The sequence below is a fragment of the Dermochelys coriacea genome, chromosome 3, assembly GCF_009764565.3.
Source record: "Dermochelys coriacea isolate rDerCor1 chromosome 3, rDerCor1.pri.v4, whole genome shotgun sequence".
NCBI lineage: Eukaryota > Metazoa > Chordata > Testudines > Dermochelyidae > Dermochelys > Dermochelys coriacea.
Window position 1 is genome coordinate 113,855,399 of NC_050070.1, and position 18,884 is coordinate 113,874,282.

At 41.7% G+C, this 18,884-nt stretch overlaps 1 protein-coding gene across 6 annotated transcripts in view; it reads left to right on the plus strand.

Moving 5' to 3' along the window:
* Positions 1-18,884, plus strand: part of SASH1 (SAM and SH3 domain containing 1) — an 866,583-nt gene that overhangs the window by 661,435 nt on the left and 186,264 nt on the right. The window contains exon 1 of one of the 6 annotated variants that reach the window (XM_043511161.1): positions 15,098-15,310. The exons of the other annotated variants lie outside the window; for them this stretch is intronic. Coding sequence (XP_043367096.1) covers positions 15,308-15,310 — 3 coding nt within the window. The 5' untranslated portion in view covers positions 15,098-15,307. Of the gene's footprint in view, positions 1-15,097; positions 15,311-18,884 lie in introns of those variants that run through there. 6 annotated transcript variants of the gene reach the window in all.

An 18,884-nucleotide genomic window follows, 5' to 3' on the forward strand; every position in this document is an offset into this window, starting at 1 on the left:
TAACAACCACTCTTGTTACATGCACATGTAGATTTTCTTTTATGCCAAAGTTGACAGCAAGCTATGCCATGGGACCATGCTGTTTTAATTCTAGTTAGACAAAGAGGCATATTTATGTGTTCTGAGTATTGGAGATCCCGACAAGATTTACTGATAGAATCAACAGATTCTCAGAAACCAGAAATACTTGGAACAGTGGATTTTTGAGAGTTTTGTAGGGAAGGAGATCACAAACACAATCCTCTAATTACTGAAAAGGTGGATCCAGATCCGAAGGAGGTGGAAGTTATCTTTTACTAGATGTTTTTCCACTTGAAATGGCTGGTTGTTCTAAATACAGTACCTAGGAATAAGCATTGACATCTCATTTGACCCATTGGCACCTTTGATGGCAGTCTCCTTTTGGAAGATGCGGACTGAAGGCTCCATGATAGGGCTATGGCCAGAGCAGAGGTAGGGCATTGTGAATTGTACTGCGGGCCTTTAACTTTAATCACATGAGTAGTTTAACAGACTTCTTCAGTGAGACCACTCACATCTTACCTGTTTTGCTGGATTAGGGCCAGAGTGCTCAGCATCTGGCAAGATCAAGGCCATGTTTGTATCATGTGCAGATACATCTGAAGGATCTAACTACACTGTAATTACCACCTTGTCAGGAGATCCAATTATAAGACACTTGTCCCTGGTGATAGCAGAGTTTCTTTTTGTGATATAGGATGAACTTCAGAGAAGTCTTTAAGTTCAACAACACAGTTAAACTCTCACTGGAGCAAGGGCGCAACAGTGTTGTAATTTGGTTCCTTGACATGGTTGTAACTGTTTGTTTGTTTTGTTTTCTCTCTGCTACACCTCCTAGTTTGGAATCATCTATTAATTAATAGCATAGTGAATTAATTAATAGCATAGTTTCCATCATCTTTACAAGTATAGCACTCAGCAAACAGTAGGGCCCCAGTCTTCACTGGGATTTGAGTGCTAATGTAATGAAGATGTTAATGAAAGTTGGTGTAACACCAAGACCTACAGTATGTTGATTAGCCTTTAACCCTTTGCCCTCTACTGAGGTGAGATCCACTGAATTTTATCTGAGTTTCTTCTGAAAAAGCAGTGTCCAAATTTTCAGCAGAAGATATTTATTTTAACTAAGAATTTTAGATAGGGACAGATTGTCTAGATGCATACTTTTTTCATGCTTTAATTTTCGCACAATAAATTTTATTTACAAACATTAGACAGATTCCCCCCAAATCAACATTTCCGAGTTCTCTTAAAAGGGAAGGGCACTGATCGTGCATATACCCACTCAGTCAACAGTGGTTGATTTAGAAATTCACTATTACCAACGTAGAACCTGCTGGCTACAAGTGCCAAGTGATTTTTGCTTATTCAGTTATAACTTGGTATTTGCATAGGGCATCTGAATGTCAAGTATCAAAGAGGTGTAAGTTGTGCACACTATTGAATGTTGTAGTGCCTTAAAATCACATGCTTTGGAACTCTGCTTTCTTAGCTACCCACCTAACCTAACAAAAAATGTTGTTGTTGTTAAAGAGCAGCTCAGTCCAGATGTGACTTCAGATGTGCACAGCCCAGGAGGACAGTAAATCAGATTTATTCTCTTCTAGGTTGCTGCCCATTACATGCATAATTACAGACATTGGTTTGCCAAAATTTATCTTCTGGTAGGCAGATAATTTCATCATTTTCAGGGCTCTCAAACCAAAGAAGAATCTAAATTTGAAAGTTTTAAAAAATTGAGATTAAATATCTCATTGAAACACGCATTACAAAATCCTCTAAGGAAATACTTTAAAAACTGCCTTTTAAAATGAATCCAGAATTAAGCTATCTACCTACTAGTGAACAAGGTGTAGATCTGCTTAAAGTACATTTAGAAAGGAAGCTTATTCTTTTTATCCTGTGGTAGTTCAAGAAGTCGTTAAGGAATTTTTTGAATGTTTTATTTACTTGGGAATTCATTTGGGATGAGACAGTACCAATGAATAATATAACAGTATTCTGGTTACTTGTGTGATTTAGTGTGCACGACCTTGAAGACGGAGTCCCTCTAGCTAGCTATTTAAGAAATATAGTTATTACCATAAGATGAGAGATTACACTTACATAATGGAAAGTAGTCATGCTCCTTTGCTTTTACGTACTCAGTCCCCTTCTCTGCTTCTGACAGTTGCTTACATTCCCAGATAAAACCTGGGTTAAACTGGAGGTAAAATGAGAGTATGCATTGGTAATACAAGGATAAACACATTGCAGGGCTATTGTGATTATCCCAAAAACAAGCATTGCAAACCCAGGAAATTCAGAGTTAAGGTTGCATTTATAAGAAATGCAGTTGACACTCAAACAACCTTAACTGTGCCCTTTTGTGATAACATGTAATTAAATATACAGTTGATTAGAGCTTAATGATGTTTCTAGTTCTAGATTACATTAAACTTATTTTAAAATACACTTTAAGTTTTTCACTTTTCTCCAAAAGAGTGCCATTTTCTTTTGTTCTTCCTCACAACTGAAAGTTTGTCTATCAGCAGATGGTGAAGAATATTGTTCTACAAAATTCCACAGGGAACTGCTCTTTGAAAGTGGCTGTTGCCACTCTTTTTTTTTTTTTTTTTTTTTTTTTTTTAATTATTCTTAATGGGGCTAAAGTCACAGAGATCCTTAAAAATGCCCTGTTTCAAAATGACTACTGCCTACCATTGTATCCAATAAGAGTGAACCATCTGCTAAAATGGCAGTTCCCTATACTGTCAAGAGAGCATTACTAAAATCCTATGTCAGAAAGTGCTAAGTGTCCTTTTTTAGGTGACTTTTTTTGCAGAAAATTCCTGCTGTTTAAACCACTGGTTCATATTCTCCAGCGGTAGCAATGGTGGCAGTGGTAGTGTAGAGAAGGTGCAGTATTGCCAGCTCTTGTGATTTTTTTTTTTTAATCATGGGTTTGGTTATAGCTAATATTCTTAAATCCCAGCTCCTGCAGACAAATGATTTGTGAGAATTTCAGCTTTTATTTAAAAAAAAAAAAGCCCTCCTTGTTGGAGAAAAAACTGAAAATATGACATGAGTGCACTCTGAAGGTGCACAAACCAGATATAAAATAAAAAGAACCTAAATTTATTTTTTTAAATGACTTAAAAATCATGATGTTAATCTTGTGATTTATTTGGCGTCAGATTCAAGAGTTTTGAACATCTGAGGTTGGCAATACTGGGCGCCATTTTTTTGTTCCCGGGGTGCTTGACCCCCCCCATTCTACCGCAGCCCCTGCCCCCCACTCCATCCCTTCCAAGTCCCCACCCGGCCTTGCCTCTTTCTGACCCCGCTGCGCTCCTGTCCCTGAGCACGCCCCACCATCATTCTTCCCTCCCCGCCCCCACCCCCCACACCTCCTGTAGGCCACTGAACAGCTGATCGCGGTGAACTGTTTTTGGCTTGTCTTCGGGGAAGTAGAAGAGAGACCATTTATTTGACCCGTATTTGAACAAGGCCTTGCTGCTTTTTGAATTTCAGAGTAGTGATAAGGAAACCCTCAGGAAAGTTCTCATTTCAGCCTGAGCTTGTGTGTGTGTGTGCGCGCGCGCTCCTGTCTCACTGTTTTCTTCTAATCATATTAAAGTTGCCATGTGCAAAGGTGTCAGTGATTCAATCTCTCCAGATTAAGGAGTTGCTAAAAGATGTCTAACTATATGACAATGAGAGCAGTTGGTTCTGTTGAAGTGTGAAAAGTTTGATTTGTCAGTCGCTTCCTGCCCTCTGGATTAAATTGTATTTCCTATCTATTGAAACTCAACCCTTCCTCTTTGCAGTTTGGTCTTCATGTTGACTTTGGGATGTTTGCTCTAAAGTGGGACAGAGAGCCTCACAACTTTATTAGATACTGTCCTTCTAGCAGACTCAGTGGGAAGTCTTAGCCAATGGGAGTCTCCCCAGCAGGAGAACAGTCTTGGAACTGAAGGCTTTTACGTTATGGTTTCTTAAAGCTTGATTAACCCCTGGAGACATAGGAAAATTGTTAATGACAAGGCTCTGTGCAACACAGATAAGCTCAGAAAAAAGTGATTTTAAAGTTTGAATTTGGGGATGGAGTAAGAATTGGCTCTTCAGCATAATCAGAGCTTGATTTAATGTATGTAATTGCAGTCATAATATACATTTCTACAATACTGCAAAGTGGTGTGAATTTAGCAAGTCAAGTCCATATTTTAGGATATGTTTTTAAGAATAGAATAACTGTTACTGTGAAGTATCATAGAGCATGCCTCTCCAGTTTCTGAGATTTAAAGAAATTTTCATATCAAGAGCTTTCCTTGTCTTCTCTTATTAAAGGCAGGGATTTAAAGAACAATGACTTGTCCAGCTTTAAAATAATTTTTCTAATTTGAAATCCCTTTAAAATATCAGTGTCCAAGACTTTCTCTCTCCTGGTGCTTGAACCCCTTTAAAAACACAATTAGAACCAAGCACAGTTGTTACACAATCTGTTTCCACTACTTAAGTATATGCTTGCACAACAGGTCTCAGGTGGTACATGATCAGGATTCATCACTGAATTTGGTCAGTGGTTGGCTCATTAGCTTCCCTGGCTTGGGCCAGGTACTGACAGGGAGAGAGACATGAATGCTGATCCACTTCCTGTTACCATTGAGTTTACAGAACTGCACTCAGATTCACTAAAGTGTCTGCCATTCTGATAGTACTGTTTTTAAATGTGTGCTCGTCATATTTTGGAGAGAGAATGAATGTTTAGACTGTGGACTCAATCATTAAAGCTGGATGTCTTAATTGTGTGTGCAAATATCTATTTTGTGCAACCAAGTATCTAAGTGCAGGACTGTATGGGCCATTTTGCATGTGGGAATGAGGAACTCTCAGATAGTCAGGGGAAGCTAACCCGAAAACTGGACTCCGCCCTATTTTGGTGAATTGTTCTCTTATGTAGTGTGTATTGTTCTGGGTTTCTGTGACTGCTGTGCTATGAGACATGTGGACACACACAAGTGGAATAGATCAACATTGTCTTATAGAACTTTCACAAGCAGCTATGTGCCTCCTACAACAATAATCTAAGTAGCACGCAAATCACATTCAGAGACATTGAGAATGGTAAAATCACTCTTCTGAATGAATTCACTAGAGCTGGACCATTCCTCGCCCTGCTCAGAGAGTAAAAGCAGAGAATGCTTGGAATAATTTTAATTAATAATTTCCCCAAAGCACTAAGCTAATAAGGATCAAAACCCAACTAATAAACTTTGAACATCCAATGACCCCAGTAATTGAGACTGCTTCTACCTTTTGTTGGTATGATTTGGCAGTCTGTCGGGTTTGTTTAATTTAGCCCATTTTAGGTAGGGAGGATCCAGATTAAAGACCTGGTCTACACATAACATTTAGGTTGCTATAGCTACATTGCTCAGGGGTGTGAAAAATTCACATCCCTGAGTTCCATGGTTAAAATAATAGAACCATAAAATATCAGGGTTGGAAGGGATCTCAGGAGGTCATCTAGTCCAACCCCTTGCTCAAAGCAGGACCAATCCCCAACTAAATCTTCCCAGCCAGGACTTTGTCAAGCCTGACCTTAAAAACCACAAAGGAAGGAGATTCCACCACCTCCCTAGGTAATGTATTCCATTGCTTCACCACCCTCCTAAAGAGAATTTTTCCTAATATTCGACATAAACCTCCCCCTTGAGAGCAACTTGAGATCATTACTCCTTGTTCTGTCATCTGGTACCACTGAGAACAGTCTAGATCCATCCTCTTTGGAACCCTCTTTCAGGTAATTGAAAGTAGCTATCAAATCCCCCCTCATTCTTCTCTTCTGCAGGCTAAACAATCCCAGTTCCTCAGCCTCTATTCATAAATCATGTGTTCCAGTCCCCTAATCATTTTTGTTGTCCTCTCTGGACGCTTTCCAATTTTTCCACATCCTTTTTGTAGCGTGGGGCCCAAAACTGGACACAGTACTCCAGATGAGGCCTCACCAATGTCAAATAGAGGGGAACGATCACGTCCCTCAATCTGCTGGCAGTGCCCCTACTTATACAGCCCAAAATGCCGTTAGCCTTCTTGGCAACAAGGGCACACTGACTCGTATCCAGCTTCTTGTCCACTGTAACCCCTAGGTCCTTTTCTGCAAAACCGCTGCCTAGCCATACGGTCCCTAGTCTGTAGCGATGCATGGGATTCTTCCGTCCTAAGTGCAGGTCTCTGCACTTGTCCTTGTTGAACCTCATCAGATTTCTTTTGGCCCAATCCTCTAATTTGTCTAGGGCCCTCTGTATCCTATCCGTACCCTCCAGCGTATCTACCACTCCTCCCAGTTTAGTGTCATCTGCAAAGTTGCTGAGGGTGCAATTCATCCCATCCTCCAGATCATTAATGAAGATATTGAACAAAACCGGCCCCAAGACCAACCCTTGGGGCACTCCGCTTGATATCGGCTGCCAACTAGACATGGAGCCATTGATCACTACCCGTTGAGCCCGACGATCTAGCCAGCTTTCTGTCCACCTTTATAGTTCATTCCTCTATCCCATACTTCTTTAACTTGCTGGCAAGAATACTGAGGGAGACAGTATCAAAAGCTTTGCTAAAGTCAAGGAATAACACATCCACTGCTTTCCCCTCATCCACAGAGCCAGTTATCTCGTCATAGAAGGAAATTAGATTAGTCTAGCTTGGTGAATTAGCCCTTGGTGAATCCATGCTGACTGTTCCTGATCACTTTCCTCTCCTCCTAAGTGCTTCAGAATTGATTCCTTGAGGACCTGCTCCAAGATTTTTCCAGGGACTGAGGTGAGGCTGACTGGCCTGTAGTTCCCGGATCCTCCTCCTTCCCTTTTTTAAAGATGGGCACTACTTTAGCCTTTTTCCAGTCATCCGGGACCTCCCCTGATTGCCATGAGTTTTCAAAGATAACGGCCAATGGCTGTGCAATCACATCCGCCAACTCCTTTAGCACTCTTGGATGCAGCACATCCGGTCCCATGGACTTGTGCTCGTCCAGCTTTTCTAAATAGTCCCAAACCACTTCTTTCTCCACAGAGGGCTGGTCACCTCCTCCCCGTGCTGTGCTACCCATGATGACCTAACCCTGTAGACACTATTAGACTGATGGAAGAATTCTTCTTAGCTACTGCTGCTCAGGGAGGTGGATTAACCACATTGACAGAAAAACCCCATCCCATAATGTAAACCTGGTTAATACCATACTGATGTTCTAACTCGAACAGCAGTGTTTTAATCCCCGTCTCCAAACCTTAATGAATCAAATGAGGCTTTTAGTTCAGAAGGTCAGATTAAGCCAAAGGTTTCATTGTAATTGAGGGATAAAATCCCTCCATTCGGTCAGACTTTGCAGTGTTAGCCTTTTTTACAATCTCCTTTATTCTAAAAAGAAAATAATTAACAAACCCACTACAAAATGCAGAATAGGTTGATTGCTATAATCCACCTGAACACATTCCTATAGACTAGTGGTATGTCTGTATCCTTTTAGGCCAGAGTTTTGCAGGATCCTTCTGGAAGAGTTATTCAACAGATCTGTTTGAACACTTGAAAGCATGGCAGGAAGGCCTAGGCTATGTTTTTACACAGTACTATCCTGTGTATTGCAGAAAGCAATTTGAAGAGTTGGAGAGAATTCTGGGACTGCAAGGTCCATCCAGTTCCAAAGAATGCATCCATGAAAAATCACATAGTTCTTGGTTGAAATAGTTTTCACATTCATTGCACATATAGTCTGGTTTTTGCTGTCTTCAGTGCCACCATTCTCACAATCTGAAAGGGTTGTTCTCCCCTCTGTTCATATGCATGGTTTCCATTCACCATGTAAATAAGTTAAGTATGTGCATACTGAGAGGTGAACACTACTTTATCTAGTGCTGTAAAAATATTGTGTTAGAACTACTCATCTCCCACCTTCTTGGTTTGTTAAGCTGCCGTGACCTGTATGTTCTTTGTTTTGAAGAAGTTGGAACCTTTATTTTAAGGTCATAAATGCCCATAAACCATTGGACAAGCTGAAAGTGCTAGACTTAAAGTCCTTCTTGAACTCAGATGTCTAAGGCCTGTTCTTCTCTTGGAAATTAGGTCAGTATATATACATCACTCAAGGGTGAGAAAAATCCACACCCTGGAAGATACGGTTAAACTGACCTAACACCTGGCTTAAGGTGCCACCGGACTCCTCGTTGGTTTTGTGCATACAGACTAACATGGCTACGCCTCTGATACTTAACCCCTGGTGTAGACTGCACTAGATCGATGGGAGAAGTCTCCTGTTGACCTAGCTACTATCTCTGGTGAGGTGGATTACCTACTCAAATGGGAGAATCCCTCCCATCAGAATAGGTAGGGTATTCATTGAAACGCGACAGTTTAACTGTAGACAAGCTCTTAATGACAAGGTGTAAAATATGACATTAGGCTTTTATCTCATCATAGAGGCAATTTTCATTTTATGTGGTGCCATCACACCTCAGTATTTCAGTATAACTTTTTATTGCTATGAAATATGCAGGCAAACTTCTTTGCTCCACAGAGATTTTGCAAGATTTAACTAATTTTTGAAAAGCATTTTGAGATTATTTAGACACTGAGAGACTGTGACGCATACTGCGGTGAAGGGGAGGAATGCTTTGGTTTCTTTCGGTTTGTTTACATTTATATTGTTTAGCTAATGGGGGTTACAAAGGCATTTCAGAAAACATATAGTGGAGTCCAGATTTCAGGGCTCCACATTTGTACAAGTGAATTGTAAGATGGCCAACATCGTAATTCCAAGGGTAATTTTTGAAACCTCCAGTTGATGTCCCTCATGTTGTACAAGAAGTCAGTTTAGGCTGTCAGTGTGGTAAAACCGCTGGGAAGTGTGGGGATGGTTAATTGTCTAACATCAGGTTTGATGTACCTGGATTCCCTAGAACCAAAGGCTTAAATTCCAAAAAAGGGACCCCGCCATTCTTTGAGTGCTGTGCAGTTTACTTTGTTGGGAGTCATTCAGCTGAGGATGCACTTTTGGTTTCCCTCCTACTCCTCATCTTCACAAGGGATCCTGTGTGCCTCTTCCTCAGAGGGGATGAGGAAGTTTTTCCCTCCTTCTCCGCAACAGTGGACTTCTCCCTTTCTTCCTTAAATACTCGTATCTCTTTCCTTGTTCCTAAACTCCTTACTTTCTATCTCCCTGAGGTCTCACACAGCTTCCTCCTGTGACTACCCATTTTTCTTTCTACTTTTCTCCCACAGGTCGCGCGCTCTCTCTCTCTCTCTCTCTCTCTCTCTCTCTCTCTCTCTCTCTCTCTCTCTCTGGGTACTAGAGATTGGCACTTGATACTCCTTCCACGTTTTGATCAATTTGTGTTCTAGTCTCACCTCCTTCCCATCACTGCAGCATTAAAGGAGGATTTGATGCTGCCACTGATGGGTTGAAAACCAGTGTCTGTTACTCCCTGGCCATCCACACTGCCTCTGCTGTTCTTTTCTCTGCATTTGTACAGTGTGAATCAGAGCAGGAAGCAGCTGAGGGGGAGAGAGAGAGAGAATAGACAACCAGCTTTCTTTTAGCACGGTACGCTGGGAAAAAACAAAACTCAAGTGACAGTTTGCCCACCAGTAAGAGCCAGGCCACTGGAACTTTCATGGTTTTAAAACCACAGACAACCCCAGCAAAGCAAGAATAATGAGTGGGTGTATAAATTGGGGCCCAATCCTGACCCGAGTAATCACGAGTGAGAATTACTCACATGAGTAAGAGTTTCAGGATTGATTCATAGTACACAAAGTTTTGGGATGATAGTATGAACATTGATGTTGCTGACACTGTTAACAATTTTCTTCAGTATGGATTGTAAACCTGAATTTTCGTAGGTTTCACCAGTTACAATTCTTTATAGCAAAGGACCAGTAGCTAACATTTCTTATAGCAACAGGGCTTTGCTTTGTTCTATAGTTTCCTTTTTTTCATTTCGTGTAATAAGTATGGAAGCAAAGTTCTTTTCTGTATTACAACTTCAAAACAAGGCATGAACATATATTCAGCTTGCTTGGCCCAGGATACACTATGCTCCTGAGAAAGGGTGTATGCCTCAGAGTACCCTGGCATCACTAGTCTTCCTTTGCAACTGCTATTTACCAGACAGCATTTGTGGTTAATGTAGCTGGCAGGGACTGTAGTCTAAGAATGCTGGATGAGTTTAAGAAATTTTCACACTATCTTAGTCATTGATATTTCAGAATAATTCATATGAAGGGTAATTTTGTAAAACGTTGTAATACATCATCATCACATGAAGGTGGTTCATCCAAGTCATATTTGCCATAGGAAAAAATCAGCGCCTTTGTTTTGGCAATGAACATCCACACTGTTACACAGAGCATCTGAACTCTAGTGACCCATTGTTTCACCGACATGGCAGTAGTACAACTAATGTGTCTGTCTTTGTGGGGGGATGGTAGACTTTTTCTTGGCAAAAAGAGAAAAGGCATTAACTGTGAAAATACATTAATTTGGATATTAGTTGAGGGCCTGTTACAGTATTTTTAAAATCTGATTTCTTAATTATTATGTGTGTCTAGATTAAAAAAAAAAAGTCAATTATAAATGAACTGGCAGGCTTGGTTATTCTGCATTGTATTTTGAGATTTAAAATCTGCTTTCTCCATTTAGTTTTTTATGCATTTAGTTGTGAGATGACTCCATTATTCCTAATAGCAGATACCAAAGTTGTAGTTTGAAACCCTTCATTGGAAAATGTGTAGAATGATTTATTTTACCAACTCTGGAAACTTGGAAGGAAATGTAAAAACAATATACTTGATAGGGGATGAGGATGCAACAAAAACCAAACAAGCTATTCATATCTTTGCTTAGCACCACTCTGATTTGTATGTTGCATCCTCTGCCTCTCCCTTTTATTTGTTTTTTGTGATCTCTCCAAGGTAGGACTATGTCTCCATTTGTGTCTAGAATGTGCCAAGCAGATTCTGGGTGCTCTGCCAATCTGAATATATGTAAATTAAAAAATTTTTTGTTGGGTCTTTTATTTTAGTGAGGACTAATTAAACCATACTGTTTGTCATCAGTCTCCTGAACGTGACAATGAACCAGTCTTGAAATTGGAGTAATTGTCTTAGCCAATGCTATGAGACAGACTGTAATCTTTTGGACTCTCCTTATTGGTGCAAGAGGCTTATGCTCCCATTGATGAGCAGGACTGTATTGTATATGTCTAGTTCCCATTAATACTCAATGGGCATTTTGCCCATAAATTGCCAACTACCAGTGGGAGGCTTGACCTCCATTGTGAGTGTACTTGTTGTGAACCCTGGATGTCTCTGATCTTCTCACGGATGATATCTTTAGCTTTAGTCCCCATGCAAGTGCAGTGTTGTTCCGATACTAACTGTTGCTGCCGTAGAAGCAGAAGAAGCACAGAGAAAGGGACTCAGTGCATGGCACCCAGAAGCGCACCCAGAGCTGCTGGTTTGTTTCCAGAGCTCTGACACTAGCATGGCTGTGAACCAGCTGAAGTAAACAAACCAACAATAAAGGCATTTTTGTATAGAATAGAGCCATTATTCTGTCTGGTAGCATAACTTGGATTTTGAGCTCTAGTTTTTAGTATTGTTCCTTATTTAAAAAGAAACAGAAAGAAGCAGAACAAAGGATGATACAAATTAAACAGCCCAGAGCTTTAGTTTGCATATTGGAATACTATTAAGATCCTGTCTGCATTACAAATTGGAACCATTTTGTAACTAGATCCATTTAACTCAGTTTATCTTTTTAGTGGACTTGAGCCCTCAAATGTGATGTGCTCATGCCATCAGTTCTATTAGGACACTGAAGTGCAAGTCGGAAGTATAACTCGCCTACAGTAAGCAGCCATTTGTCCAGACCAGCTATTTGATTATCCTGGGCTGGCAGATGATTCTTCTTAGCCTGCTAATGGGGCTTGAGTCAATGTGTGTACAAATATGTATGTGTAAATGTATGCATATATATTTACTTTTTTACCCATCAATTCTATTTGTTTTTAGGCAGGAAAGTGTCCTGCAGAGGAATATACTTGTAGCTAGCAAGCCAACAGAAAGTGATACGTGGCTGGGATATTTTTGCTTGTTTTTCTGCCACAGAACTAAAGATTAAAAATTAAAAAAAAAAATCCACACCATCAGGAAAAAGGGGTCATTCTCTTGTACTAGTATGGATTGGCCGGTGTGTTTTAATGGGGATGAACTAAGGTGACCACTAGCGCATCCCCAGAATACAGGATATCCCCATCCCTACCAGCTTGGGCCCATTCCTCACCTGTGTCACTCTGCACAGAGGCACTGTTCCCACTTCCGCCGTTGGCGGCATGTCCAGTCCCCTCCTCTCATTTTCAGCAAACAAACCCACATCAGGTGCTATGGCCATACTGGATGGGGACAGTGCTCAACAAAACTAGCACTGTCCAGCTTTAAACTGGATGAATGGCCTCCCTATTATGAACCCTTTCTCTTTGGTTGGACTGGAGGCCTACTAGCTTCTTGCATGCTGCAATATAAGCGAGTCAAACTGGACTCTGGGAAATGATGTCTTTCTGCTCACTCCATCAGGCACTAGTCTTTGGGCAGAGATGGCCCTTGACCTTGCTACAGTGTGGAGGAATAAAAGGTTTCCCAGAATCCAGTTTGGCTTTCCTACATTGCGGGGCATATGTGTATGTGCACTCACAAGAGCTATATCCCTGCCAAATGATAGCGAGCCAGCTTTCAGTCTGGTAACCAGGTCAGCTGGCTTGCTGAATGAGAGTTTGGAAGAGTGTTTCCCCCATCTGGGGCCTATGGCAACCCGCTGGCTCTACTGTTTTTTGCCACCCCAAGCAGGATGACTGAAGACAGAAGCTGCTGCCGAATTGCTGCCACGGAAGCCTGAAGAAAGAGATTGCCGCTGCCACAGGAAGATGAGTGCTGCCCTGAGGGCACACGGACTGCCGCCCCTTTCATGGTGCCGCCCCAAGCACAAGCTTGGAACGCTGGTGCCTGGAGCCGGCCCTGCCTATGGCTGTGCTGTGCTCAGGTTTGTGGGTAGGATGGTAGCGCTTCTTAGAGGGTCTGTTAGAATCCTCATGACCTCACTGTGTTTGCCTTATCTGATCTGAGACATTAGGACAAGAGGGACAAACAATGAAGCCTTTGTTATTAACACATACTATGTTGTTTTTCCAATCTAATTAGTTGTCCTCCCCACATCCCGCCTCTGAAGAAGAGTATAATTGGCAAATTAAATGCTTTATGTTGCAAACCTTTACCATTGTAATTTTAATATGTTATTGAATTGCCTATATTTCAACTGGAGACAATTTGTTGGACTACTTCATGCAATTTTTTTGTTTCATCATTTCATTTGAGCCTTTTTAGGGGAAGTTGCATGCAATAGATTCACTTTATGTATTTCAATACTGTATGTAAAGCAAGCTTAGCGGGAAAATATACTATGCATACAAAGCATGTGATTTTCAAAGGGTCCGTAGCTTGGTAGAATCCAAACCAATTTTCACTGGAACACTAAAAGACATTTCTAAGTGAGTGCCATTTCCATTCAAAATTTCAGCTATTGACCCCAAGCCTTTATGACCATATAGCTGTTCAACAAAGGCTGCAAGATTTTTTTTTTTTTTTAAATTGGGGAAATCAGTATTGCCAGCCTGTGGAGTCAAAAACTCTGTGTGCATATATGCACAGCCTGCAAAATTATGCAGTTTAAATTTTGTTCTGTTCTTTTTTTTTTTTTTAATTAGCATGGAGTGACATTTTTCCACCAAATGCATCCGATGAAGTGAGCTGTAGCTCACGAAAGCTTATGCTCTAATAAATTTGTTAGTCTCTAAGGTGCCACAAGTACTCCTTTTCTTTATTCCCACTTCTCTGGCTTTTATATGCAGGAAACCAATTGTTGTGGCATAGCTGGGCCATGGAGTTTTTATAGAATGTAGGGGAGTGGGGGTGAAGGGGCTCAGAAAGAAAAAGGCAGTGGTGATTTGTAGCTGATGCAACCACTGCCAGTACTGGCTTTTTAATACTTGCTCTGCTAGGGCCTGTCCCTGGTTTCCCTGGAAAAATGTTGCAATATTGCAGAAATCACTAAATCATTTCTAGAGTGGGCACCCCTGGAAAATTATATTTCTTTCCTTCTCTTCGTGTATTCAATTATAAGTGACCCATCTTTGCTCAAACTTTTTTTAAAAAAAGAAGATAATTGTAGCCCCAAAAGTGGAAGTTTCAGAAATACATGACTGACTGACTCAAAGCAACATACAGACTGGGCATGCATCTTTTTCCATCAGAGAGTCATTTTATCTACTGAGTTGTATCGTGGTTTTCTTTGATAGACTATTTTATTTTTTAAACTGCTTCCAAACGGAAATGATTTGAAAGATTTTTCTTAAGACTCTATGTAGGTATGTATCTTAGGCCCCAATCCGTCAAACATTTACACAGTACACATGCATAACTTCACAGGGAAGTCAGTGGAAGTGCTCATGTTTGTAAAATTACTAAATTTCTGTAGGATTAAGCTCCATATAAGACTTTAAAAGGACAAGAATTTAGCTGTAAAATTCTGCCTTATCAGCTATATTCATGATCAGCAGGACTTGGGTTTGTCCAGGCCGGAGGGAAAGGGGAAGAGGCTGGGCTGGGCTATCCAACCGTGAGATTTAATTTGGGGGTGGCAAGGGAAGGAGGGTTAGGTACCAGGATGGAGGATGGGCACTGTTAGGAAGTCCGTTAACCATTGCATTCTGGGTGCTGCCCTTCAGTGTGAGGTTTTTGGTGTTAATTTGGTAGTTAGCAAGTTGCAGTGGAAATGACACATGTCTAGCACAAAGGGAAAGAGATGTTTGTGAGAGGAAAGACCAGAAGCTGGGCAACTGCAGGTGGGAGGCTCTCTTTGTTTGAAATTAATGTTGGGGAGGCAAGCAAAACCTTTGAATAGTTTTTGTATTCCTTTATATATTATTCATACAGCGTCAACCTTTTTGTATTGCATGAAGTGACTATCCCAGCATTTCTTGGATACAGGGCTCTCTTTAGAGTGGGACAGTGCTTGACTAGGAGCTTACGCTCTTCATTTGGAATGTGAAGTGGGGTTCGTTTTACTAAGAACTGCTGGCCCTTGAAGCTGATGCAGAACGGAGTGGTACCTGTGCTTTGGAGGATAGCTTAGGGACTGTAAAGAAGAACTGGCTTATTTATACTGTCCTGGCTGAGAGAGCTGTTGCATTGTTGTCACATGGTAAGTCAGCTCATTCCATCCTTTTTATTTTTCTGTATTTCAGTACATTACAATAACCAAATTTGGATTGCATTGATGCATTTCATGACTTGCATAGGTTTAATTGCAGTTGAATTTAATAGTTAAATAATTGCAGCACGTTTGTTTTAAACTGTAATTTCACTTTAAAATGTATAGGTATAATCTCCAGGGAAAATGCTTGTGCATGGTTTACTACACACTGTCCTGTTGTTTAAAGAAGAAAAAAAAAAACACGAGAAGGAATTTTTTTCAAAAAATATCTGTACTTATAGATAAGATTTTAATGTTAGATCATTTTGTTTTAAATGATTTTTGGGGGGGGAAAAGGTTTTATAAATATAATGACTTGTACTAGGCCAAAACCAAACACAAACACACACACACACACACACACACACACACACACACACACACAAAGAAAAACTTTAAAACAGCAGGATGTGGGGAAAGGGTTAGTGGCTTTTTTCAGCTCTGCTTTAAATATGTTAGAGGCTTCCACTCTTGCCTAGTGCTGTTTAAGTTCTAACTTACTGTAGTTTTAAATTATGTTTAAATATCTATTTCACAATGTGTGTTTTTAGTCAAAAGAAACTGTGTAAGATGTGGAATGTTGCCCTTTATAAATATATAAGGCGACATTCCACAGCTGGAACAGTTTGTTGGCTGAAAAACACAGCATAATAGGTATAAGGGAGGGGTGTGTGTGTGTGTGTGTGTGTGTGTGTGTGTGTGTGTGTGTGTGTGTGTGTGATTCTCTCTCTATCTCTATATACTATAGCTTGACTAGATCTAATTTCAAAAGTTGTTTTTCAGCATATCCACTACAGAAAAAATAAACTGGAGAAGATTCAATGCAGTGATTGAAAATATTAATACTGTGTGGGGATGGCACAAGAAATAAAATCTTAGTTAAGATTTATTTTATAACAGAAAATCACAAAGCCTTTGGGTCTGAGCCTATGATCTGCCAAATGGATGAGGGTGGGTGGGTGTGGGGATGTGTAGCTCAGTTCAGAGAACTCAGTCAAGATGTAAGGGGAAAAATTGCTTGGGGCATACAAGACCTGTTTCCAGTGATGCATGGATGTTAGTAGCACACTGAGCTTTAATATCCCAGAGGAGAGTGAGACATGGACATGAAGGGATGTGTCAAACAGTCTTTTTAGGAGAAGGAAATTGAAAAAGGTACAGAAGAAGTGTAATATTTTATATATTTGGTTAATCTCACATGTACATGTGTGCAAACACACATGCACCAGGCTCATGCATTGGATCCAGCTATGAGGAGAAATGTTTCCCCATTTGATTTTTTTATTTTAGGCAACTGTCACTACATTCTGTCTCCATCACTGCCTCTGTAGATATGAGCAATAACTTTAATGCACACACTGTTTAGTTATTTGTCTGGTTTGAAAAACAGTGGGTGAGTTAGTAGGATGCTACTAGGTCAAATTTGCCTCCAAGTCTAGGTTTAGTAAAAGGAAGTTTAAGATCTTAGAAATGTTTGTTATAAAAATTCCAGTACAGCCAGTTGTTTTAGGCAGTTAAACAGGCCCCTGCAAGTATTTGCAACCCAGTGCCACCTACCTTTTGAGGCAGTGCTAGCTGTTTCCAGGCCTCCCCAGCAGAAAGAATGTTGAGTGCTTTGCACTGTTTGGACCCCATCAGGCAGGAGTGTACTTTGTGCTGTCGGGGCCCTGTGCCAGGTATCCGCAGTGCAGGGGTGAGCAAACTTTTTGGCCTGAGGGCCACATCGGGTTTCCAAAATTGTATAGAGGGCTTGTTAGGGGAGGTTGTGTCTCCTCAAACAGCCAGGCATGGCCTGGCCACCAACACCTATCCAACCCCCCCCCCCCGCTTCTCATCCCCTGATGGCCCCCCCGGGACTCCTGTCCCATCCACCACTCCCTGTTCCCTGACCACTCCTGGACCTCCCATCCCTGACTGCCCCCACCACCCCATCTAACCCCTCCCTTCATTCCTGACTGCCCCCATGAGACCCCTGCCTCATCCAACCACCCCTTCTCCCTGTCCCTTGACTGCCCCTCACCACCCCCATCCAACCCCTCCTCTCATTCCTGGCTGACCCCTCCCCCCCAGGATCCCTGACCCATCCAACTACTCCTTGTCCCTGTCCCCTGACTGCCCCCTCAGAACCCCTGCCCCTACCTCCCTATCCAATCCCCTCTCTCATTCCTGACTGTCCCCCCGGGACCCCTGCCCCCATTCAACCCCCCTGTTCCCCGCCCTCTGACCGTCCCGACCCCATCCACACCCTTGCCCCGACCACCCCCTTGAACTTCCCTGCCCGCTTATCGTGCTGCCTGGAGCACCGGTGGCTGGCGGCACTACAACCACGCCACACAGCACAGAGCACCGTGTCAGGCCGGGCTCTGCAGCTGTGCTGCCCAAGAAACTTGCAGCCCTCCCCCTCCCCCTGAACACTGCACTGGCAAGGCAGTGAGCTGAGGCTGCGGGGGGGGGAGGGGAAGAGAGAGAACAGTAGGGGAGGGGCCGGGGGCGAGCCTCCCAGGCCAGGAGCTCAGGGGCCAGGCAGGAGGGTCCTGTGGGCCGGATGTGGCCCATGGACCGTAGTTCGCCCACCTCTGCACTAGTGGGACTCGGGAGTTGAATCTGACTCATGACTTTAGTTAAACATGACAGTAGATTCTTAAATCCAGGGAACATCACCCCACTACAGCTTACTTTGTAAGTTCACTTGGACTCTGTCCAAGATTGAATGCCAAATAAAACCTAAAGAAAAAAACAAGCAAAAATTATTCAAGGTAAAAAGTGGCCCGTGATGCTGTCGTTGAAGACTTTTCAGTAGAGATAATAAAAGGTCTTAAAAACCACTTAAATACCATGTCGTGGCTCTTCTTTTGTTTTTAATGTAATGGAAATGTATCTCCTGGACATTCCACTAAGAGAGCCATCCACCTCAGGGCTAGAATCGCTACAGTGGTGCAGCTATACCGATGTAGCTGCTCTGCTGTAGCACTGCTGGTGCAGAGGCTTTGTGCCGATGGGAGAGAGCTCTCCTGTTGGCATAATTACTCCACCTCCACGAGCAGTGGTCCACGCCGGCGCTTAGCTCGGAGTAACTTATGTCACTCGGGGGTGGCTTTTCCACACCCCTGACTGACTTAAGTTGTATTGAAATAAGTGCTAATGTGTACAAGCTCTCAGTCACAACTGTCTACATTAAAGGAGAATGGTAATGGTTAAGAGGAGCTGGGTTTGTACTCTTCTGCTTCTTTATAAAACATAAAGTGTGAAATGTTCTTTATTCTATTCCTTCACTTTTATTATTCAGATTTTCTACTATAAATGGATAGCATTGCCAACCACAAAAGCTCAAAAATCAGTTGGTCTTTAGGGTATGCTTGGGTCACATTTTCAAGCTTTTTCTCAACAATTGTAAGGGCTAGAAACTTTTTTTAAATTGAAAACTGAGGTCCTTGTATATTCACATGACTCCAGGAGCTAAGGCTTTAAAAAGAGCAACAGTTATTGTCAGAGTCGTAATAAAATCTGAAAAGTTGGCAACTCT